Below are 24,028 nucleotides of genomic sequence, written 5' to 3' on the forward strand. Positions count from 1 at the left end.
AAATGGACTCAGGAGAGCACCTACCTGCTACGGTTGACGTGACGATCAAATGAGTTAAATCTGCATGAAAAGCACTGAGAAGCACCCAGAAGGCAGGAAGCTGTGGGGAACCATTTGCCATTAGGGTCACTTGTGCACATGGTTAGTGCCGGCGGGTCCCGCCATGAGCTCCTGTGCACAGCAGGGAGCCGCTGCCGTGGTCATCCTCACACACAGTTAGGTGTGTGACCACACTGACAATCCCGGTAATGAAGTATGTGGGGATTTTCCAGGTAAATGAGAAGGAAAAGGAAGGTTCTGAGAGGAAGGGTCTGTGGTTGACCTCGTTACGGTCGCATGATGATAGAGGTGAAATCCGTGGTCACTGTTCTCCCAGACGCCCATGGTCGCAGAGAGCACGAGCCCGGGCTTCAGCACACAGCACCTCACAGGCCCCTCTGCCGTAGCGAGCTCCTGCCCTTCCTCCCTCCTTCCACCCCAGGAGCCTTTGTCCAGCATAAATCCCAGGAGATGCGCAGTGCTGAGAAGAAACTGAACCTTTGGGAAGAGACACTCAAGAAAACTTACAGTTGTGAGTTTGAAAATACAAAAGATCCGATTGTTCCTTCTAAATTATGGGATTGCCTGGCATTTGCATCTAAATTGGGCTCTCGGCAAATGTTCTGGGTTTTTTTTTTTTTGTTCGCTTGTTTTTGTTTTTTTTTTTTTGCTTTACTCTATTAATAATGTTAAAGAAATGAGACAAATCCCCAAAGCATGAAAACCAATTTCTCAGCATTAGTCATATCACATAATTGTGCTACTTAATTCACTAAAGGAAAGAACTAGTATTAAGTTTCATTAATGACATTTTTGGCAATATATTAGGGATGGTGAGCTAATGCCCCAAACAAGACTTCGTTTCTGTAAGAATGCCTTATCTTTTAAAACGAAACTTGTCATGGACAATGAAGAGAAGCATTCCAGCTGGAGCACCTGTTAAATGCTGCACAGGGGACCACACGCGGCTCTGGGCTCGGCCTTCAGGTCGCTCATGGGGCGGCAAGGCTGTGGCGGAGGGCAGCGTGTGATGCTCACTCGGGGAGCAGCACTGGGTCACCTGCACCTCTGAGGCCAAGCCGTGTGGCCTTCCAAGCCATTCACCAAAGGTGTCTCCGCCAGACCCAGAGCCACAACCTTCCCTGGCGGGTCCCGGGCTGGGACCGAAGGAGAGGAGGGGCTGCTCGGGCTGGGACCGAAGGAGACGAGGGGCTGCTCGGGCTGGGACCGAAGGAGACGAGGGGCTGCTAGGGCTGGGACTGAAGGAGACGACGGGCTGCTTGGCGAGTGGCCTCTCAGACACCATGGCGGGAAGGCAACAGGGCGGTGAGGAGTCACACACGAAACCGGACGCACAGGCCTCCTGGGCAGCGGGAAACCCGGAGACAAGGACCTGGTCCGGCAGGGCTGGCGCAGAGGGGCCAGTCGGACAGTGTGGGGCTTCCCAGCGCTGCTGTAGCCACCCTGTGGGGGCTGCGTGGGGGACTCGTCGGTCTCCACAAGCACGCTCTGTCCTTTCCTGCACCCCACGCTTTACGGAGAGAGGAAACGAGACACCTTTGTCTGTGCCGCACCCCAGGTGTGCACAGCGGCTCCCACCCGCATCAGCCCAGGAGCGCTGAATTTTAAATCACCCAACAGCTCATTTAAGACCTGCCCTAAACAACTCCCTACTCCACGACTAATGGAGTGGTTAATGTAAGACTCTTTTACTGCCAAAAATGATACCACTTACTGATATGGATTTCTTAACAGTAGCTTGGGGCCACATTGTATAAAATAGACTCCTGGGGTTCACAAAAGTCAACCCGCTTCTCAGGGGCCCAACCATTCTCAAGCCTCCCTGAGGCCAACCAGCGGGGTGACAGGAAGAACTTGGATCTCATGTGGGTTTTTTGTGTTTTCTCATGGAGGGGCTACCAAGGAGATTAGGGAGGAAGTGGCCCCCGCCAGCCAGGAGAGGACGGCTGGGTTTTCACGATGGTCACTGCACCCAAAGCTTGTATGCGCTACATATGAGAAGAAATTAGCAGATCGTGAGAGAGGTTCATATCTCAGGATTGATTTTTGAAAAACGGTTTTAATTAGTAACATCTTTAAAACATATTTAGATGTTTAGGACATTGAATGATGAACATGTGTGCACATCCAACCTGCTCGGCTGGAAGTGGCCCTGCCATTCCAATTTCCTTGACTTTCCTCAGCACCTTACCACGCACAAGGGAAGGAAAGGCAGAGAGAGAGGTTTGCTGCTGACCCCAGAGGCGACCCTGATGGCTCCTGTGTTCACCACTCACTGCATCCGTGAATACAAAGCCTGTCTGCATCTGTCCTTGTGGATGAAACCAACATTTAGGGCTTGATTTCCCGGTTATTCAAAGAGGCCCTTGGAGGATCACCTTAGGTCAGGAGTTGGAGACCAGCCTGGCCAACATGGTGAAACCTGGTCTTTACTAAAAATACAAAAATTAGCTGGGTGTAGTGGCAGGCATCTGTAATCCCATTTACTTGAGAGGCTGAAGCAGGAGAATTGCTTGAACCCAGGAGGTGGAGGTTGCAGTGAGCTGGGATCATGCCACTTTACTCCAACCTGGGGGATAGAGCAAGACTCTGTCTCCAAACAAACAAACAAAACCAAAGAGGCCTGAGCTCTGGAAACACCACGCGAAATGCGCCATCTGTTTCCCCATTTTCATGTGAGTCGGGTTAGGGCTGACCTGTCCTGGGCTCACACACAAGCCCCCAACAAAACGGGGTTTGTGGTCTCTGCTCCTCGGTGGCTGAGACATCAAGCCCCTCACCCTGTTTTCCTCTGTAGCTGTTTTGGGGGATGCAGCACAGACAGCAAGCTTCTGGCTGCTTCAGGGGGCAGCGGCCTTGGGACCACCTTGTTGCATCTGGCAGGTGGGTGTGGAAGGCAGGAGGGGGATGGTATGTGGAGCTCTGTCTTTCCTGGCAGAAGCTGGCTCTCAACACCTGTAGCTCTCAGAGGAGCAAACCCAGCACAGAACACTTTGAACAGAATCACTGTATTTGTGGAGGCTAATAGGACATCAAGGCGCCACCTCTCAGGGCATGGAAGCAGCCTTTCCCTCTTGATGTCCCCAATGCCAGTGGGAGGACACAGTAGGCGGGGACCCTCCAGCCGTTCTGTGAGCGCCTGTGCAGGCTGGCGGGACAGGTGTGCACTCAGTAAACGATGTTGAATAAATGCATTCTTCTGCTGCAAACCAGATGCATGCTCTAATCACATCAGCTCACAGAAGGGCACATGTGGTGCTCCAGACAGCGTGTGGGCTTTCACAAGCAGGCCTGAGCGCCAGCCCTGCCACCTTCTCTCCCTGTGGCCTGCAGCATATAATAATGAGTTAAAATGGCACTAGGCCATTTGCACAGCCTTGCACATCAGCTGTGAGGCCTGGAGCCCTGGGTGTGCCCAGCACGGTGCCCAGGGACTCTGAGAGCCCGATGGTGGCACGTCACCTCGGGGGGCATTGGGAGCCCTGGACGCTGTCACCTCTCACCCCTCGGAAGCAGTTGTGGGGCAGAGGGTGGGAGCTGCTGGCTTGGGACCAGCTCAACACCTCTTGGGGAAAAGCATCTCCGGCCACGCAAAGCAACCTCATCATTTCCTCCCTCGAGGAGCTCGGCAGCAGACAGGGGCCACAGGCATGAACTTCCCACTTTGTTTCAGGACAGCCAGCAGCACGTCCCTCCCTTCCTCTGGGTTTGTAGTTGTTTGTTTGAACTTGAGACTTCCTGAGGCCTGGAAGGTGTTTTTGGCTTGCTCCATAAGGCAAGGCGGTCCAGCCTACGCAGGCCCCCCGCCCTGTTCGAGGAAGGAAAGGCCCAGAACTTGCACACAGCGGGGCAGGCGCGGCAACTGGGTTTCTCTAGCACCACGGCATTGTCTGCCTCCTCTTCCAGGCGTGCAGGGCGGTGGTGGCTCGGGCCAGGCTCCAGGAGGCCGGGCGCTCTGAGGAGGCGGCTCAGCCCTCTTGGGTTCTTTCTTGTGACTTGGTGAAGCCCAGAGTCACCAGGGTCCTGAGCACCTGTCTCTTGTGACCATGCGGCACCCATCTGGCTTTTAGCTGTCACAGCAGAGACCCGAAGGCTGTGGCTCCAGCATCAGGGGGTCGCCTGTGGTCCCTGCGTGAAGAACCGGAGCTGCCTCCGCTTTGTAGCAGCCTTTGTGACAGGGCGGCTCGATGGCCGAGAAGGGAGCATCCCGGGGAACCCTGCGGCGGCTGTGGTCACTGCCCAGGAGGCGCCGGGGAACTGCAGGGCGCTCGATGGCCGAGAAGGGAGCATCCTGGGGAACCCTGCGGCAGCTGTGGTCACTGCCCAGGAGGCGCTGGGGAACTGCAGGGCGCTCGAGTCCAGGTGAGATGCAATGGGGTCGCAGGGCGTGGGGGCAGGTGCGGTGTCCCCTCTGCAGGTGTCCTCTCTGCGGGCAGGTGCCTCCCTGAGGTATTTCTCTCACTGCTTGACCAGCAAAACCTGTGCAGCTCAGAGAGTTTTTAAAAAGGTGGAGATGACTGCTGGGCGTCCCGCTCCAGGTCTGTGGGTCCAGTTTTCTTTGTTCATCTCTGGGTCAGCCCTGTCCTGCAGTTGTGGAACCTGGGCTTAGGAATTTCCGCTCCGACTGGAAAGACAAGCGGACTCAAAGTGAGGGAAGCGGCAGTGGCGGGTTTAATGAAGCTCCCCCAGGCACATGCAGTCTGTGGGTAGCTGGGTGTCCTTTGCGTCACAAGAGGTGTGTTTTGGGTGGGACGAGGGTGCAGAGCTGTCACAGGCGCGGCCCAGGCCAGGTGGACCAACAATGCAGGCTCGAACCGCCACACACAGAGGAGCTCAGGCTGCCCGGGCCCCTCCCAGCCATTCAGGAACAGCACGTTTGCTCGGCCCGATGGCACAGCCTGAACCAGTGCTTTTGTTCACTTCAGAGGAGCAAGGGCATTCTGCTGGCTTGAGGGGGAGAAAGGAGCTTGTTGCTGATTTCCGCTCCCTCCTGCCCTTTCCCCCGTCTGGCGACCTGGAACCACGGTGGGCTGTGGAACGTGCGGCAGAAGTTGGCTGGAGCCAGCCCCCGCCCCTGCTTTGACCTGGCTCCCCACGGAGTTTGGGAGCGTTTATTTCAGAGATGGATGGGCGGCGGCTGGGCATTGGCAGGTGGGCGTCAGGGAGAGGAAAGGGAGGCAGCAAACACATCCAGGCGATGCCTGACTGTCCTGGGGCCGAGTGGCGCCGGCCAGGAGGGGCACCATGCGCAGGAGAGCCTCTTAGGCTGCCGCCTTTCCCTTTCCCCCGCCTTTCCCTTTCCCCTGCCTTTCCCTTTCCCCCGCCTTGGGCACGGACAGAGCCTGTAACACTGAGGAGGACTGTGTCACTTGCTGCCGGTCAGCTGAGCGTGCAGTGTGGGTGCAAGTACCCCAGGGCTAAAATAACAGATCCCAGCCTCCCTCTGAGTCCACTGACATCCACCACATAACGGTGTGAGGGAGGCAGCCAGGGGCTGTGCGTGAATTCCGCACACGCCAGGGTGACCAGCGCTCCATTCACGCCCCACCACCCTCCCAAAGCTGAAGTCATAAGACCCTGGACATGAGCACAGTGGGGGCTTGGAGATGGGGACCCTGACACGTCCCCTTCCTGTGCACTGGTGACCCCAACACATCCCCTTCCTGTGCACTGGGGACCCCGACACGTCCCTTCCTGTGCACTGGGGACCCCAAGACCTCCCTTCCTGTGCACTGGGGACCCCAACACATCCCCTTCCAGTGCACTGGGGACCCCGACACGTCCCTTCCTGTGCACTGAGGACCCCAAGACGTCCCTTCCTGTGCACTGGGAACCCCAACACGTCCCCTTCCTGTGCACTGGGGACCCTGACACGTCCCCTTCCTGTGCCTGAGAACCCCTGAGACATCCCCTCACTGTACATAAGGACCTCCAAGATGTCTCCACACCATGGGGTACCACCCTGTTCCTTGTGGGAGCAGGAGAATGCAGGAGCCACAGTGAACTTGTCCCTGTAACTCTCACAGTGACAGGGCCCCTCTGCGGTGGCAGTGTTGGGAGATAAGGCGATGAGAGTGTCATCCGCTGGGAGTTCTGAGGTGCTCTGGTCCCCCGTGAAGACATTGTCCATGACGTTCACACTCACTGAGCCACGTCCTGCCCTTGGCTGGAATGTGAGGGTGGTGAGACACCCCCATCCTGTAAGGAAGTGTGCATCGAGCCCTGGTCCCATGGCATCTGGGTGGAGCGGCCCCCGCGGCACAGATCACCTGGGTGTAGTGAGAGGCAGACTCTGGGTCCCTGGGCCTGTGAGCCTGAGACTGGATGACCACCAGCTCCCGGCAGGGTCCACACCCCGAGGCAAGGCAGGGGGACGCATGGCCCAGGTGTGAGGCCTCCTCCTCCAGGCCAGGCGGTGCGGGTGCGGCTCAGAGCCCAGTGCCCTCTGCCTCCCGTTGCCTGGGCCGCCAGCGTGACTCACCTGGCATGGGCCCCTGGGGACTAAGCCTTGTCCGGCCCCCTCCCAGCCCTGGCTGTCTCCCTCAGCAGGAGCTCGGCACCCCGCAGGTTTTCTTTCCAGGATGTGCATCTCCGATTGGAAGGTGGAGGAGTCACAGATGCTCCTTTGTGTTTCCAGGCCTGGACTGGGCAGGCCCCTGTCAGGGCTGGGGGAAGATGTTCAGCTCGCGTTGGACCTGAAGGTTGTGGAGAACTAGGCCCGGAGTGCAGCAGTGGAGGCCTTGTCTGAGGGGTCGGGCAGTAGGGGCCCCAGCAGAGAGCATGGGGTCAACAAGGGGGACCAAGGGACAGAGCTCGAGAGCTTTGGAAAGAGGTCTAGGGGCCTAGTGGGCTCCAAGGAGGGCAGAGAAACCCCACACACTCCTAGTAATAGAGGCTGTGCCCACCTCGTGAAGGGGATTTCTGAGCTAGGGCCGAAGGCACAGGATGTGGAGGCATAGGAAGAGCAGGTGATGGAGGCTTTCTTCAAGATGTCAGCCGTGCAATGGAGAGGAGTGGATGCTGGGCCAAGGGTGGCTGCGTCCATGGGGCCTGGAGCCTGCGGATTGCAGGAAGCCACAGAGTGGGTGGCAGCAGGGGACCTAGGGATGGAGCGAGCCCAGGCTCTGTGGCAGGCGGCCGGGGGCATCTCCCCAAGGCTCTGCCCCCTCTGCCTATCAGGTGGGAGGTGCGGCGGACGGGGAGTCCGGGGGGCCTCCTGTAGAGGAGGGTGTGTGCCACAGAGGGCTGCTGAGCCCTCACTGTGTCTGGTGGGAGGCAGGCGTCACAGCTGTGCCAAGAGGCCTGCTCTCGCGTGCTGTGGGAGGGGAGAGACATGGTGAGGGAGAGCTGAGCAGGGGCCATGCCGCAGACCCTCAGGACAGGGTGAGCTGTCCCAGCAGTGGCTGAGCCCGTGCTGCATAAGGGGCTTGGTGTGATGTCTGTGATCGTGTCTGCGGTTGGAAGTGATGTCTGGGCTGGAGCTGACACCCAGTTGGAGCCATGACAAAGGACAGGATGATCAGGGAAATTGCAGAGAACAAGGGCGAGGATGGAAGCTTGAGGGGCACCGAGGTGTGGAGAGGTGTCGGTGGAAGAACCCTCAGGAGCTGGGCTGGGGCTGGGGCGTGGCTCGTCCCCAGGTCCATGGTGGTGACTCCAGGAAGGCGCTGGTTCCGGTGGGGAGGTTGGGGAAAGCACTTCCTGATGCCTTTGGGCATGGAAAGTGGTGGGGGCAGCCAGGCTGGTTCAGTGCAAAGCCTGAGGTGAGGTTCAGGTGTGGCCCACAGGCTGTGGCAGGGACGCAGCACTCAGCAGGTGCCTCAGGGTTTGTTGGAGGTGAGGGGGTAGCAGGGCCCCTCACACAGGTCTAGGGTTGCAGGTTCATGGCAGCTGGGTAGGGATGGGAAGCTCCAGTAAGATCCACCGTGGGATTTTTCACCAGAAACTCCTAGAAGTTAATTCTGTGTCATGAGAATAAAAAAGTTAAGATGTCTTTGGCTTCCCATCTGCTGGGGAGCGTGCCCAGTGGCACTGCGGAAACCCAGGCCGGACCTCACAATTGCAGGATGAGCCTCCTCCCTTCTATCCGGCAGGTGGCCTTCTCCAGGCATTGCCCTGCACCTCGAGGGGCCCAGCGGGGCTTGAGTCAAGCTCCGTAAATGCAGCACCCAACATCTGAGGCCCGCCACGCTGCAGGTTCCCATCTCCAAAGCCCATGGTGCTGGGCACGGCAGAGCCGTAGGCGGAGACGGAGCCGGGAGGAGCGTCGGATGCCTGTGGCCTCTTTATAGCTCTGTCACCTGCCTTATCTCACCGGCCCTGCCCTTGGTAATCAGGATGTGAGGCGGGTGACGGACACTTGAGTGCTCTGACGCATTGTGGCCCCAGGGAAATGTGGCGTCTGCAGCCTCCTGGGCCTTCCCTTCTGCCTGGCTTCCTCCTCCTCCACCCGTCCACCCGTGTGTCTGGGTCAGGCTGGTTTCTGCATCTCTGTGGACAGACCTCTCCCATGCTGCAGCTGTTTTCCTTGGGTTGAGCACTGAAAAGAGCCCCTTTGGGTTAGGAGGCAGGCAGACTTCCAAACTCACATGGAGGAGGAGCCTCCTCTGCCCGGAGGAGACGGTGCTGGGAGAAAATGTAGCTCTGCAGGTGGCAATTTTCTGATAACCAAGAGTGGATGTTGTCTGTTTACTGAGTGGAGGTTGGGGCCGGTGCCAGGGTTGTCCACCTCCCCTCTGTCCTGCATGGCATGGTGGCAGAGATACCACCATACTTCAGAGACAGCAGCACCCTCGCCGGGTGCCAGATCTCCCAGGGTCCACCTGTGCTGCTCTGCCCTGGGGTATTTGGAGCTGAGTTCCAATTAAGCCAAGAAAAACAGATTGTTTTACTTAGAATTTAGAAATTCTCCTTTTTTTTTTTTTTTTTTGAGATGGAGTCTTGCTCTGTCATCCAGGCTGGAGTGCAATGGTGTGATCTTGGCTCACTGCAACCCTGCCTCCTGGATTCAAGCAATTCTCCTGCCTCAGCCTCCCAAGTAGCTGGAATAACAGGTGTGTGCCACCGCACCTGGCTAATTTTTTTTTGTATTTTTAGTAGAGATGGAGTTTCGCCATGTTGGCCAGGCTAGTCTCAAACTCCTGACCTTACGTGATCTGCCCACCTCAGCCTCCCAAAGTGCTGGGATTACAGGCGTGAGCCACTGCGCCTGGCCTAGAAATTCTCTTCATAAAACGTGTTTGAGATTGGCACAGGAAGTTTCAAACAGAATCAGGATTCACCATAAGAAGCAGATAAATACATTTGAGGCACCCAGGGTGAGTGATCTCAGCGGAACTCCCCTTTAAGCTTCCTGGTAGCGCGTGCAAAAAGGAAAACATTTGGATCTAAGATCGCGCACAAAGCAAAGCTGCTCTTCTGGGAGGAACCAATCCCTCGGCGATCACACTTGACTCCCTCGAGGGAAAGCTGGAAGGGAAGAGGGCGTCAGGATGCGGGTCCCGGTGTCTCTGTGTAGCTCATCCTCCTTCAGAGGCCCCTCTGCTTCTGTCCATCCCTCAGATTGCCAGTGGTGTCAGCATTTGGGGCCATGATGAGATGGAGGAAGACTGGCAAGCAGTCACCCCCGACAGGACTCTCTGGCTCAGCCTCCCCAGGAATATGCTGCTCCCCAGGCACAGCGGAAGACCTGCTGCGTTTCATCTTCCGGCTGCCTGTTTAAAGCAAGGGAGGCCATGCCCCCAGCGGGGTCCCTTGTGCCTGGACCCAAGGCTAGAATAGCTCAGGCTCGTTCCTTTTTCCGCAAGTTCCTCTCTGGCGGGCGTGGTGCGTCACCTGGACCTGCATGTAAACATCAGGGCAGACCAGGAATCGGCCTCCAGGAGGGTAATTACCTGGCATACTCCGTCCCAGGTAGTAGATGAAATGAAAGTAAAAAGCCAGCTGGTCCCTCATGCAGATTTTAGGGGACAAAGTTCAGCATAGAAAGGTCCTGTTACAAAGAGAGAGTTGTGGGGAGCCCAGGGCAGCGCGTGTCCTCCCCGGCAGCTGATCCTCGCCATGGGGGACGGAAAGCCTGTCCGGATTTCCGTGGCGGAAATGAAAAGCTACTACCTGTATTCTGAGTGGTGCTCCTGGCTGCTGTCCGTGGCTGAGGGTGAGTCTCCTCGTCCCCTGTGAGTCCCTCGCAGGTGGTGTGCTCGGAGCAGTCGAGGCGGCCTCTGAGTGAGGCGGCGTGGAGGTGCCCTCTGTGGATGCCCCGTGCTCCACAGGGCACATGCAGTCTGTGTCCCCTGTGGAATATGCAGTAGCTCAGGGAGTGGGGATAAGGAGCCAATGAGCTTTTCACACTAAAGTTATCATCTGACCCTAATTTATGTCACAGCTACCAAAAGCAAATAACCTCCCTTTGTCTGGCAAGCCTAAGCCTCATACAACTGTGCAAACAGCTGGGGGCTCAGCCTGCACCATGTCCTGAGAGCTCTGATGTCCGGGGGCCACGGCTGCAGGTGCAGGACAGAGCCGAGGCCATGACCGAACACTTTGCTGGTCTCCTTGACCATGGGACACCCAGTGACGTGCCTGAGGATCGGCCCCGGCACACCGAAGCCCAGTTTATGCAGAGCTTCCCACGGTCAGCCGTGCAGGGAGCTGTGAGTCCCGGCCACTCTTCCTCTTCCTGTCCCGTGGTCAGTGAGCCCCCCGGGGCCATGCATGGGGCTGAGCAGGTCTCCTGCCTCAGAAGGCATTTCCTTCATTCAAACTTGAAATCCAGAAAATGCCCTGGAATGAGGGCTTGCCCCTTCACTGGCTGAATGCCATCCGTGTGTCTGCCTGGCATGACATGCGTTCGGAGTCTGATCCTGCCTGTGAAGACACAGCCTCCGTGAGGATGGGGCCGCGGCCGAATGCCGTGTGGCGCTTTCCCGGGGCCCAGAGTGCTGAGTCCTTGTCCTCAGAGTCGCAGCTTTGCTGTTTATAAAACTGCATCCACTCTCTTCTGAACTCACCCGTTCTGCAGAGGAGGAGAGTCAGAAGGTCACTGAGAGAAATGTTGTGTATCACAGGGTTGTCAGAGTGTCCTGCAGACGGTGTGGGAGGGCACAGCAGGAGCTTAGTAGACATCAACACCACCACCACCCCATTCACACCTGGGCTTCCCCCAAACCTCCCACCTCCCCACGGTCCCACTGCCCTCGGAGGACCCACCACGCAGGGGTGTTTAAGACAGTGGCGGCGCTCCCGGGAGACCACAGGGGTGTCTCTGAGGACAGGCGGTCCCTTGGGCCTACTGGTTAGGACAGAAACACAGGAGCCACGCAAACCTCTCTGTGACACCGGGGACCCCCTGAGGGAGGGAAGCCCCATTGGAGAGTCTGCTGGGCGGGGCCTGCCTGCCTGTGGGTGGACACTGGGCCGAGGGTGCCAACCCTGCCCACGGGGCCTCAGTCCTGCTGCAGCCGGGTCTGCACTGCGCCCTCACTCCCCTGCCTACCTCATAGACCGTGGTGGGCTCCCCCGACAGTGGAGTGTACGCTGCACTCTACCAGGGCCATCTAGGGTTCTCTCAGGACTGTGGGGATGCCTCAAGGGTGGCAGTAGCCACTCTTGGTCAATATGCAGTTAGATTTGACAAGAAAAATGAGCCGGCGTCCTGCCCAAGGCTCCGGGGAGGCTTCAGGTGGGACTGGGAGCCAGCGCCGGAGCTGGAGCACATGAGGTCGCAGGGCCACAGCCACCCTGGGCTGCCGCGTTTCCATCTCGATGGGTCCTTTTACGCAGATGGCACCCGGTGAACTCACTCAGTGGAGCTGCCTTTCCCTGAAGCCATCCCTTCACCCGGCTGCAGGGCCGCAGACAGCAAGGGCCGCAGGGTCTCTGCAGCTTGTTCAGGTTCAGGTTGGATGGGGTCCCAGAAGGCACCTCCCTCCACCTGCCCCTTCCAGCGCCTTCCCGAAACGCTGTTGTCTGCAGCCACGCGGAGGGTGGCGTGAGCCTGGAGCACCTGCAGCCCCCGCTGTGGGGCGGGGACCTTGTGGACGCAGCCCAGGGCTCGTTGTCTGCCCCCGATCCACCCAGCACAAGGTCAGCACCAGCACCCATTTGTCTTTTTCCTCTCTTGCTTTTCACTCACTGCTCAGACTCCCCTCCTCAGACAAATTAAAACCAAGTCGGAGAGGCCCAGCAAGGGAAGCAGAGTTGGCCTTCTGCAGCCACACAATTGAGTCCTGGAGTTCAGAGATTTTAGCTGCTCTGCCCAAAACGGTCTGGCAGACTAAGGAGGGGGCCGGGTGTGAGGTCTCGGCCTGCGCTGCATGCAACGTTTTCACTTCCATGGTGGTAGCAGAGGAAAGGGAAGTCCTTCATACTGTGGCTTGCTGGTCTTTGCACAGTGGTGAGAGGGTTAGGCGTTGGGCTCCCTCACCCCCATCCAGCCTCCCATCCCTGTCCAGGGCCTGGAAGGGGCCAGTGTGTGTCTGGAAAGTGTGAAGTCTGGCAGAGGTGTGGGAAGTACCCACGAGCACCATCGCTGTGGGCGGACAGTGGTGGGATTGTCCCCCTTGTCACAGCGGACCTGTGAGAAATGACCAGAACTGACCCTGCTCAGCCCACAAGGGGACAGCCTCATCCAAGCAACACACACCCATTGTCACAGTTACTTGGAATCCTGCTCTATATTTTTGTTCTTCAGAGAAGGGGAACAGGGCTGGGCATCAGAAGATTGCTCTGAATAAACCGTGTGTTTAGAAGAGAGTCACAGGGTCAGGCTGCAGGGCGAGGAGGCCTCCTTCTGGAGGTGCACACGCCACTCATCTTGGGGCTGAGACCGGGAGTTTGCACTGATTCAGAGGGAAGGCAATGGCATCTGTGGCAGCGCACATGCATACACCATGGTGGTGGTGCGGCTGCCTCTGCCCGGGATGCATGATGCTCTCTGTGGTCCTCGTCTACTGCGTTTTTTTTTTTAATTCTACATGGTGAGCCAAAAAGGTTGTTAAGCACCTTTGGGGTACAGCCCTGCCATGATAAGAATGTATTTCTAAAATAGCGGAAAGGAAAGTTGTGGGGAAGGCCAGCGCTTGCCTGGTGTGGGGAGCAGGGCCTGGGCACGTGAACCTTTCCCTGCGGAGCTGGTGCCTGTGGGTGCTCAGGTGTGGTGCATTTTAATTCTCGGCAGCTCTGTGCGGCCTGGAGGAACGTTCTGTCCTGAGCAGGAGATGGAGCTACCATACTGGAGTCCTTCCTGAGCAGGGGATGGAGCTACCACACCCGAGTCCTCCCTGAGCAGGACATGGAGCTACCACACTGGAGTCCTCCCTGAGCAGGGGATGGAGCTACCACACTGGAGTCCTCCCTGAACAGGGGATGGAGCTACCACGCCCGAGTCCTCCCTGAGCAGGGGATGGAGCTACCACGCCCGAGTCCTCCCTGAGCAGGGGATGGAGCTACCACGCCCGAGTCCTCACTGAGCAGGAGATGGAGCTACCACACTGGAGTCCTCCCTGAGCAGGGGATGGAGCTACCAGACCCAAGTCCTTCCTGAGCTCTTAGACTCCATGTGAGTTCAGTGATGTTTTCTTTTCTAATTTGCCAATCTCTTAAACCAGCAGTCCCCAATCTTTCTGGCACCGGGGACCAGTTTCATGGAAGACAACTTTTCCACAGATCAGGGGTAGGGATGGTTTCAGGGTGAAACTGTTCTACCTCAGATCATCAGGCATTAGATTCTCATAAGGAGCTCACAGCCTAGATCCCTCACATGCACAGTTCACCGTAGGGTTCACTCCTAGGAGAATCAAACGCCACTGCTGATCTGACAGGAGGCGGAGCTCAGGCAGTCCTCACTCACCCGCCACTCACCTCCTGCTTACCCCGTTTACTCACCTGCCGCTCACCTCCTGCTTACCCCCTGTTTACTCACCTGCTGCTCACCTCCTGCTGTGCAGCCCGACCAGTACCGGTCTGTGGCTCGTGGCTTGGAGACCCCTGTGTTAAACCATTCAGATTTGTGGGAACCTTGTCTATCCTGAAAGTGCAGGAACTACCACACCCTTCATCACTTTCTTATGTTTAAAGACCCCTGGAACTTACAGAATGTGGTGGCTACACCAGGTCCAGCCCTGTCGTGGGATATTTGTTCCAAACCCTGCAGTGTCAGGTAAGTTCGGGGACAGGAGACCACTTTGTCTTCACCCCAGAGAAGTCTGTTTTTTCAAGGACAAAGTAAAGAGTGTGCTAAGCAAACCCAATGCAAGTGCTTATCCCAAATACGGTGCCTTGACAAGTGTGACATAATAAACCACCCAGTGGCCAAGGCAGGGAGCAGTGGCTGGCAGAGACCCTCGCACAGTTTCCTTCAGAATCACATGGAGGGGTCTGCTCTTGCAAGGAGACCTTTGCTTTCCACGATTGCCAAGAGGAGTTCAGAGGACTTTCCACGACTTCTATGTACAGGCACGAATTTTCAGAAAACCAAACTGTTTTCTGTGTGGAGCTAAGAACAAATGAATTAGCAGAAGATGACAAAGGTCCCAGGGGTGCTTTTCTTCATCCCGTCCTTCTTCACTTACTTGGGAAGTGTGTGCCCAGCGTCTGCTCTGTGCCAGGCCAGGCCCAATGCTGCAAGGAAAGCAAAGAATCAGCCCCTGTTCCCTAAACAACGGGCAGGGATGACCTGGGGTAAGGAGAACTGGCGTGCTTATCAGCTTTGAGGAGAGCGCAGCTGGCTGAACGTGCTCCTGAAAACCCGCTGCCTCCTCCCCGAGCCACCACCCTGCAGCCATGTGACAGTAAACTAGGTGTTTGCTGGCACATGGTTGCCAAAGAGACAAAAACAAAGCAAGCCTGCTCGGCCTCCGCCACCTGGCTCTGCACCTGGGTCTCTGTACCTGGGTCCAGCTGCTCTGTGGGGCCTGCAGGAGGGGACAGGACAGGAGCTTTCCTTCCAGGAAGCAGAGTCTCAGCTGAACCTGAGCGTGGCCATGACACTGGCCTCACTGAGGCTTTCTGCGAAATCTGGCCGCCTGCTACCTGCTTCTGTTAACTTTGTACACGTTGTGTGGGACCTGATTTGCTGTTTTGGGGGGCGTCTCCCAGGACGTGATTTGCTGTGTTTTGGAGGGCATCTCCCAGGATCTGATTCACTGTGTTTTGGGGGGCATCTCCTAGGACCTGATTTGCTGTGTTTTGGGGGGCGTCTCCCAGGACCTGATTCGCTGTGTTTTGGGGAGTGTCTCTCAGGATACGAACACCTTTCAGACACATTATCCAGTTACAGTACTCATTCCACAAGGAAATAATAGCAGACTTTTATAGTGTGACTTCATTAGAACATTGGAAATTTTATTAGAAGTTGCTAAGTATTTCAAAAATCTATCAGAAGTTTGCAAATGATTCTATAAAGAAAGACCCTCAAGATGGCAGCTCAGGATGCTTTTTTGAGGGTATTTGGCGTTTGCTGTTTGTGACCCTGATTTTCATGCTCTGCAGCAGGCTGTGCTCCCTGGCCGGGAAAGGGGGTCATTTGCTCAGAGCCAGGAGCCCTTCCCTGTGGGCTAAGTTACCGGAAGTCATGTCTGGCAGGGCGGGATTTGGCTGGTTCTGGTCTCAACCACAGCTGACTCCACAGGGCTTGGCCTATGTGGGATTCGGCCCACGAAAACAATTTCTTGTTAAAAGCACCTGCTTACCCTCCCTAGTGATCTCACTGTATTTAAAATATTTATTTAAACAAGGCAAGTATTCCCTTTTTATTACAGGTTGAGTGCCCCAATTAGAAAATCCAAAATGCTCCAAAACCTGAAACTTTTGAGCTCTGACATGACATCACAGGTGGAAAATCCACACCTGACCCCACAATAGTCACAGTCAAAACTTATTCATGCACAAAATTAAAATAGTGTCTAAAATTACCTTCGAGCTACGTGTATGAGGTGTGTGTGAAACATAAATGAATTTTGTGTTTAGACTCGTGTCACGTCCCAAATGTCTCATTATGTATATGCAAATAGTCCAAACTCTGAAAAAAATAAAAAATCCAAAACATTTCTGGCCTTAAGCATTTTGGATATGGGATATCCAGCCTGTAGGAGATACTTGGCCATGTTTAGTGGGAGCCAATGGATGTGTATCTAAGAATCTGCCTAAACCTGGACCGTGCTTCCTGATGTCATGAGGCCCAGTAGGAATTTGCCCGACTTCCCCATCTCAGTGAGGGCGGTGGAAGGGGAAGCCGTGCTCCTGCGGGGAGAGCCACCACCTGCCCAGGGCGCTCCAGACGTTCCCGCCATGAGTCTACGGTAACCACTTCTCATCCTCAGTGGCTGTACGTCTGTTCCTTGGGAGTGGATTAGGGAAATAAGCGTGGCCTGTAGGAAGCTGAGTTTGAAGCAGTGAGCTGGGCCCACTGAATAATGATGTGGAAGCTTCTCAGCCCGGTCTCGTTTTTGTGAAATGGACACCGAATATTCTAGTTGGGGAAAGGTGGAACTTGGCACTTAACGTAACTTACCCTTCTCCCCTTAGTGTTTCATGGCCAATCATTTTTATTGCATTAGGCCTCCTATACTGTAAATCTACAGAACATCGGGAACACTGAAAAGTTCACCTCAGTTCTGGCTTTAAAAGCACTGACTTTCACATTATATTTGAGCCGGGACAAAAAAAAACATTTCTCAGCGATGTATGTTCATCTCGTAAGGGTGTCTACACTGAGGTCAGACCCTGGTGCAAACCCCAAAATACTTCCAGTGGCAGCCCCGGCTCAGTCTCTGCCAAACGTGCGCAGGCATCAGGCGTGAGTCCACAGGCCACGGGGGTGAGGAGAGAGCGGCTCGCTGCCTTGAGAAGCTCCCGCCTCTGCAGTAAGGTGGCTTTTAAGCCAGAGGTTACCACGCGCTCTGCCGCAGAGGGAGAGGTGGCGCGGGGCGTGGGGAGGCACCGACAGAGGCTGGGGGAGAATCTGGTGATGGAGACACGGACGGCACAGCCCCGGTAAAGCCACGCGATGTCTTCGTGTGAACGTGGCGGCTGGGGAGCGCCGGGCACACAACATGGCGGGTGTTCCAGGATGCTCCAGGGCAGAGGCTTGGTGGGCAGTGGGGGCCGACCTGAGGGCTCTGGTGTCAACACTAGTCCAGGAATTTGGCTGTTAGCCGCAGAGACTGCCAGGAGGGCTTTAAGCAGAGATGTGAAATGAGACTCCGCTTTCAGCAAGGAAATCAGGGAGCAGGTGGCAGTCGGGAGGGACTGCATGGAAACAAGTGGCTTAGGCCCACCCTAGTCGTTCAGGCGTCAGATGAGGCTCCAGGATCGGAGCCACCGAAGTGGCAGTGGGAGGGGGGGAGGGTGCCTGGAGAGAGGTTTCAGGGCAGGAGGGAGAGGGCTTAGGGATGTTTCTTGGAGAGACGGAGCGAGAAGTCATCGTCAATGGCCCCACGATGTAGGGCTTGGAATTTGGGGTGGACGGTGGTGCCATCAGTCAAGACAGACTTCAGAGGAAGAGGTTAGGTGATCCGGTCCCATTTTAGCACCAGAAGTAGCTGTGTGAGCTGGGAATGGGGTGCTGGGTGAAGATGACACCACAGATACCTTGGAGATCTGCCTCCAGTTAAGAGATGTGTTTGCTTCCTGGGTGGGTAGGATTTTCCCCTCCCTTAGATCGGGAGGCGAAGAAAGACAGTGAGATCCACAGCTCGATTTCCCTTCAGATAAAAGGCACAATCACAACAGCAGCAAACACACCTTCATTTTAAAGAGAGCAGAGGAGCGGTGGGGTGGGAGGGCAGTACCCAGGACAGGGTCCTAGCCAACCCTCTGCCTTCGTCTTTTTCCTAATTAAAAAAAGCACCTTCATGCGGGGTGCGGCGCTTGGGACCCCAAGCTGACGTCACGTCTATGCCGGTGTCTCGGGCAGGGGCGTGGCTGCCAACGGGGCGCGGCGCGTGGGACGTCAAGCTGACGTCACTGTCTGTGCCGGTGTCTCGGGCAGGGGCTGGCGTGGCTGCCAACGGGGCGCGGCGCGTGGGACGTCAAGCTGACGTCACTGTCTGTGCCGGTGTCTCGGGCAGAGGCGTGGCTGCCAACGGGGCGCGGCGCGTGGAACGTCAAGCTGACGTCACTATCTGTGCCGGTGTCTCGGGCAGGGGCTGGCGTGGCTGCCAGCGGGGCGCGGCGCGTGGAACGTCAAGCTGACGTCACTGTGCCGGTGTCTCAGGCAGGGGCTGGCGTGGCTGCCAACGGGGCGCGGCGCGTGGGACGTCAAGCTGACGTCACTGTGCCGGTGTCTCGGGCAGGGGCTGGCAGGCCTGCTCAGGAGGCTGTCGGTGGGGGAGTTCCTCATGAATCTCTGAGTTGAGTTTGTCAGTGTGTGCGAGTAGGGAAAATAACGGTGAAAATATTTTCGGACATTTGGATTCCCCTTTGGTGAGCTGTCTCATTTCTTCCCGCTGGTCAAGGATGTGGCTGCTTGAACAGCTGGGCTCGGTGACCAATGTGCTAAGAGCCGGGAAGCCTGAGGTGAGGCCGCGCGATGTCCTTCATCCCGGGGAGTAAATCCAGCCCCGAGGGTGGGGCATCCTCCCGGGCACACGCTCTCCTGCCTGGGGTCGCCGCTGCGGGCAGGACATCTGGGCCTCCCAAGCCGTCCCATCTGCACAGGTCGGGTGGAGTGAGTCGGAAAGGCCACCGAGGCTGGGGGCTGCGGAGCCAGCGGGCTGGGCTCAAACCCAGGCCTGCACTTCCCCTGTGAGCCCAGGCAGCCCTCGACCTGTGTGTGGCTCACTTTTGTCGCCCAAAAAGGGGAACAACGGCAGCGGCCGTGTGCGCTGGGCTGCGGAGACTTCCCCAGGTTCGGCTCCAGGACGGGCCCCAGGGGCGCCTCCCTCCATTCCCTCCTGTCCTGTCACCTTTCTGCACATGGTGCCGCATCTTCTGACCTGCATGGCACTCACGTGTGTCTGCCCCTCCCGTGTTCCCCTCTCCAGGATGTGGCTGTTTGGTGGCACACCGCTGTATCAAGGCACTGTGCCCGTGCCCTGGGCTCACCTCGTTTTACAGACTTGCTCACGGAGGCTCAGGGCGTCTCTGAGGGCACGAAGCTCGTGTCAGCCAGCAGAATGGGGATGTAGACCGGGGCTGGCTCTCGAGCTTGTCCGCCTCCTGAACATGCTGGTTTGCTGAGCATATGATTAAGAGAAAGAAGGAAAGAGGGTCCGTTTGAGAGCTTAGGGCAGCGCCCAGTATACCATCAGCACAAAGCTGTGTGAGAGCTTAGGGCAGCGCCCAGTATGCCATCAGCACTAAGCTGTGTGAGAGTTTAGGGCAGCATCCAGTATACAGTTGGTGCTCGGTACGTGTTGGCACTGCAACTGCTGTCCTTGCCGCTGTGTGAACTGCTGCTGGGTGGCAGTGTCTCGGGGCTGCCACTTCTGCCCCAGGAGAGCAGAGGGGAGCTGGCGGCCGAGGTGGGGTTGGTGGCGGGATGAGCCTGCGGCATTGCGGCTCCAAGGCCTGCTGGCCTAAAGTTACCCCTGGGATGTACCCTGTGTGGGACCGTGCGGGATGCAGGGAGGAGTGTGGCTCTGGGGGTGGAGGTGGTGGGCTGCTGGCATCCTGTCACCGAACACTCCTTCCACAGGAAGGGGAGGATGAGTGGGAGAGCAGATGGGGCCTCAGCTGTTCCTGCCCTCTCCCCCAGACTCTTCTCTCCCTGTGGCATCAGAAGGGTGGGATCTGACTTAGCAAGTGAGTGGGCAGGCATGGCCTGGAAGTCCGTTCAGTACTGGGCACACCCACAGGAACAGACATCCCCATGCCAAGCAGCACCCAGGGGCCACCAGGAAGTGATGCTGGGTGCAGCCTTTACATTCAGCTGAAGCACAGTACGGCCCTGCCCTCACCCCACGCCAGGCTGACCTTCACCAGATCCGAGCCTGACGTCTTCTCCCCGAGTTCCCCTCCCAGGGCCCCATTTAGAGACCTCCCCTTTTCTCTAAGCCACCAGACTCATGCAGTCTCCAAGGCTGTGATGTCTCCTACATCACAAAGGTAAATGGCATTTAAAATAAAATGTAGGCCAGGCTTGGCGACGTGCACCTGTAATCCCAGGAGACTAAGGTGGGAGGACCGCTTGAGCTCCAGAGATCAAGGCTGCAGTGAGCCGAGATCGCACTATTCCACTCCAGCCTGGGTGACAGAGCGAGGTCTTGCCTAGAAAAAACAAATAAAAGGCGTTGACTTTAGAGAGTTTTCGACAAAAGAATGGAAATGTTTCTGGTCCCTGCATCCAGCCAGCTGTAGTGACCCTGACACTCCAGAATGGGCCGTGCTGCCCTGGGCTATGTGTGCAGTGGGGCTGGGATGGGCCAGGCTCGACCTGTGCTGTGATTTTCCACCCAGAACATCGCAAATGTTTCCCACCACGTGAAACGTCTGTTGGGGAAATGGTGTTCCAGAGTGTACAGCGCCCTTCAGAGGCCCTGAGTCTCCATCTTTTCTCCACGGCAGCCTGCAACCATGCTCCTCGGGTGTGCCCCACGGGCCTGGGAATGCCCTTCTCGGATGTGCCCGATGGTCCCGAGACTGTCGTCCTCAGATGGGTTCATGGCCCAGCATGGCATCCAGGCTCCTGGTGAGCCCTGTGGGTGGAGACCTGGTGCCGCCCCTCCTCTCTCCTGAGTCCTGATGGCTGGCAGTGCCACCCACGGCACCCTGACGGGGGCTGTGTTGTGTTGTCTGCATCTGTGCACAGCCAAACCCCTGCCTAGGATCCTCAGCTGCTTTCTCTGCCTTCGCCACCCCCGTGAAACTCCTGCACAGTTCTGGACGCGCCCTGGCAGCCGCTGGGCCAGTCCCGCCCTCGCTATCTCAGGTGTGGCCGGGCAGCTGCGGAAGCTGGGTCTGGGCGGGTGCTGCTGCCAGCCCCGGGCCGCCCTGGCCTGCACTGCTTTCCCAGCTGAGCGGCTGCTTCCCATGAATGGAGGGACTCTGAGATCATCTCGTCCTCACATCTCCATCTGGGGAGAGCAACTTCCAAGCTCAGCGGCAGACCCAGAGCCCCAAATTCCCATCGAGAGCCTCAGGTGAGTCTTGAGACCAAGACCACTGTGGGTCTGGCCCAGGGAAACACACTGCTCTCTCTCTGCTGCACTGAACCCAGGCAGCAGATGCCGTCTGCGCTTCCAGGTTTGCGATGGGAATGCTGCTGATGCCCCTGCGCAGGGTGGGAGCCGAGGAGCTGGCAGACAGACTCTCGGAGCAGTGTTACACAGGCAGCTCCTACAGATGCCTGTGTAGATGTCCACATCACCCGTAGCCAGGACCCCAAGCATGGACAGCAGAGTGGGGGACATGGGTGTCGCTGACCCTTGCCCCGCGTCCACTGTCCCTTCAGCCCCAGCCACCTGGTGGGCCGCGCCCTCTCATCTGCTGCTGTAGAGGTGTTTTCTTGACTTAAGGTTTAGCTGTTTGCTTTGTGCAGCAGGTCCCACCCCACAGCCTGATGGCTCCAGACAGGGCTGACCAGGTTTGTCAAATGAAATTGTCCATCCGGGAGGAGGAGAAAGCAACCCCCCGTCCAGGTCAGTCCCCCCACCCTCATCCGTCACACCTGGTGCCATCACTCACACAGCTTCTGGGGGTGGGAAGCGATGGGTCGAGTTCCTGCTGGACACGGGCCCCAGGCCCCCCAGGTGTCCCCAAGGTGCAGGGACCAGCATGGTGACGCTCATTGTTCAGAGCTGCTGATCTGGGGCTGGCGTGTCCGGTTTCCTCTCCAGGCAGGGAGCACCTTCCTGTTTAGCTGATCCGGGCAGGGCAGGAGTGGGCTCTTGGCCGAGGTGCTGGGCCTGCCCGCGGCAGCGGCTGTCTGAAGCCGGTGCGTCGGCCCTGTGCCCTGCATGAGCCCATGTGTGCGGGGCGTTTGTGTGCACTTCAGTGAGGGCCCTGGGGTCCACTGGGCGCCTGCTGGGCTCAAACTGCAGTGCCTGGGCCACTTTCCATCCTGTGTTCTGAACCCCCGTGCACAGCACAGCTCCTAGACATGGTCATTCATGTAATTTCTAGGCACATTTGTAAAGCACACACACAAATAAAAGGTAAGGGCCAAATAAAGCATGAAGTCTCCTCACTGCTGTTCTTGGGAAGGCAGAACTTAAATGTGTAAAAAAGCTGGAAAACAGCATACAAAATACAACAACTAGAAACCCAGGGCCCTGGCGTGTCAGGGAAGGGGGAGCTCAGAGCCAGGCCAAGCGTGAGGAGGCTGTGAGCCACAGGCCTGGCTGGGGCTGTTGGGGAAATGGGCTGGGGACATTTCTGGGGGGTTCTGGAGGGTCCTGGAGGCCTCACCGAGGAGGCTGGAGTGATTGGTTACGTTATTCACGGAGCTGACTGGGCTCCCAGGATGGGTCTGAAATCACAGCAAAGGGAAGCCTGTAAGAAATCACAAGAAATGTGCGTTCCTGGGGGACGGGATGGCCGTGTGCCCAACACGTGCATCCCTGGGGAACGGCTGTGTGTCTGGCATCGACTTGGCCTGGACTTGGCTTCTCTACCGCGCTGCCGATCCCGGGTCTGGGGTCGATTCCGTCTTGCGCCGACTGGAGGCCTCTGCTGTGGGTGTGGTTTCACGTGCACTGTCTCTGGCTGAAGATCCCGGTGCCTGGAACAGCTTTTATGCATCGGAAACTGGACAGAAACGAGCCTGAGGCCATGTGAGCTCCCACGGCCCTTGGAGGAAAGCTGTTTCCCATCTCCAGCCGGAGAAGCTGCAGGGAAGCCTTCAGCCTTGACTTGGTCAGCAGGGAGCTGGAAGGGTCAAGAGCTCTGGGTGGGGAGCCCTCAGTCTCCTGGACTGAGTGAGAAACGGTGGGTGAGCAGCCACGGCCACAGCGATGAGCCCGGGATGGTTTCCCGTGTGTGGTTCGGGCCACGTGTTCCGGCCTCTGATGGGCGTTACTGTGATCATCAGTGGCCCCCCACGGACACAGCAGGGCCAGCCCTCCCTGGATCAGGGCCATCATGAGCCAGTCCCTCCTGAAGATGGCCAGGTCCTCCCTGGCTTGGGGCCAGACCGCCTGGGTCTGCCCTGTGGTGACTGTCGCATACCCCCCTTGCGTGTTGAGCAAATCCATGAGACTCCACCGTGTACCCTGAAGGAGCACGGCCTTTGCCCACCATAAACTTCAGCATGACAAGACATCGGGGGCCAGGAGAGACGCACAGAAGAGGGGAGCAGCTGATTTCTCGGGGTCCTTGCATCTGTACCAGGGGCCCCTCCTTCCCCACACGACGCCTTCTCCTTAGAGGACGGCCTCTGGCACCGCTCACTGTCCCTCTGTTTAAAAACTGAGGCCCTTCTGTGAGAGCCTCCTGCTCAGAACACAGTCCTCTTTTTCGGCTGATCTTTGCTCACTCCATCTGCATCGGCCGCTGTGCGGCTGCCTGAGACATCCCAGCCCTCCGTGTCCTCCAGTGCTGGGAGCACCGAGGGAGGAGGTGGGCCTTGGGCCTTGGGGGTCTCTGCAGGCCTTGAGCACGTTGTGGGAGAGGGGGTGTTTGGTACGTGTGTCCCAAGCCTGACGCCTCTGGGCATGCTTTGCTGTTGGGGGTTGGAAGCTGGAGGTGAGGACGCGTTGGACTGTGCTCAGCTGTAAGGGGACCCACCGTATGGCACCGTGATCTGCTCCAGTGCCCTGCTGGCTGATAATGTAGGAGTTGTGCCTGCAAAACATGCTTCGGACATTAGAGTCAGCCAGGAATGAAGACACCGGCGGGCCCCAGAGCACAGGCAGGGCTGAGGTGCGGGCGGCGAGTGGGCTGGGAATGACACCGGAGGGCCCCAGATTGGCGGCAGGGATGAGGCACAGGTGGCGAGTGGGCCGGGAATGAAGACGCCGGCAGGCCCCAGAGCAGAGGCAGGGCTGAGGTGCAGGTGGCAGGTGCATCGGCTGGTGCCGTGGTGACGGCG

The 24,028-nt window shown here is 57.5% G+C and overlaps 1 protein-coding gene across 14 annotated transcripts in view; it reads left to right on the forward strand.

Annotated features, from left to right (window-relative positions):
• MCF2L (MCF.2 cell line derived transforming sequence like) overlaps nt 1-24,028 on the forward strand; it is a 207,539-nt gene that overhangs the window by 87,768 nt on the left and 95,743 nt on the right. For 2 of the 14 annotated variants that reach the window (XM_063651185.1, XM_054447047.2), the window contains exon 1: nt 1,526-4,422. The exons of the other annotated variants lie outside the window; for them this stretch is intronic. In XM_063651185.1, the coding sequence (XP_063507255.1) occupies nt 4,248-4,422 (175 nt within the window). In that variant the 5' untranslated portion in view covers nt 1,526-4,247. Of the gene's footprint in view, nt 1-1,525; nt 4,423-24,028 lie in introns of those variants that run through there. 14 annotated transcript variants of the gene reach the window in all.

Source organism: Pongo pygmaeus, chromosome 14, assembly GCF_028885625.2.
Source record: "Pongo pygmaeus isolate AG05252 chromosome 14, NHGRI_mPonPyg2-v2.0_pri, whole genome shotgun sequence".
Classification (NCBI taxonomy): Eukaryota; Metazoa; Chordata; class Mammalia; order Primates; family Hominidae; genus Pongo; species Pongo pygmaeus.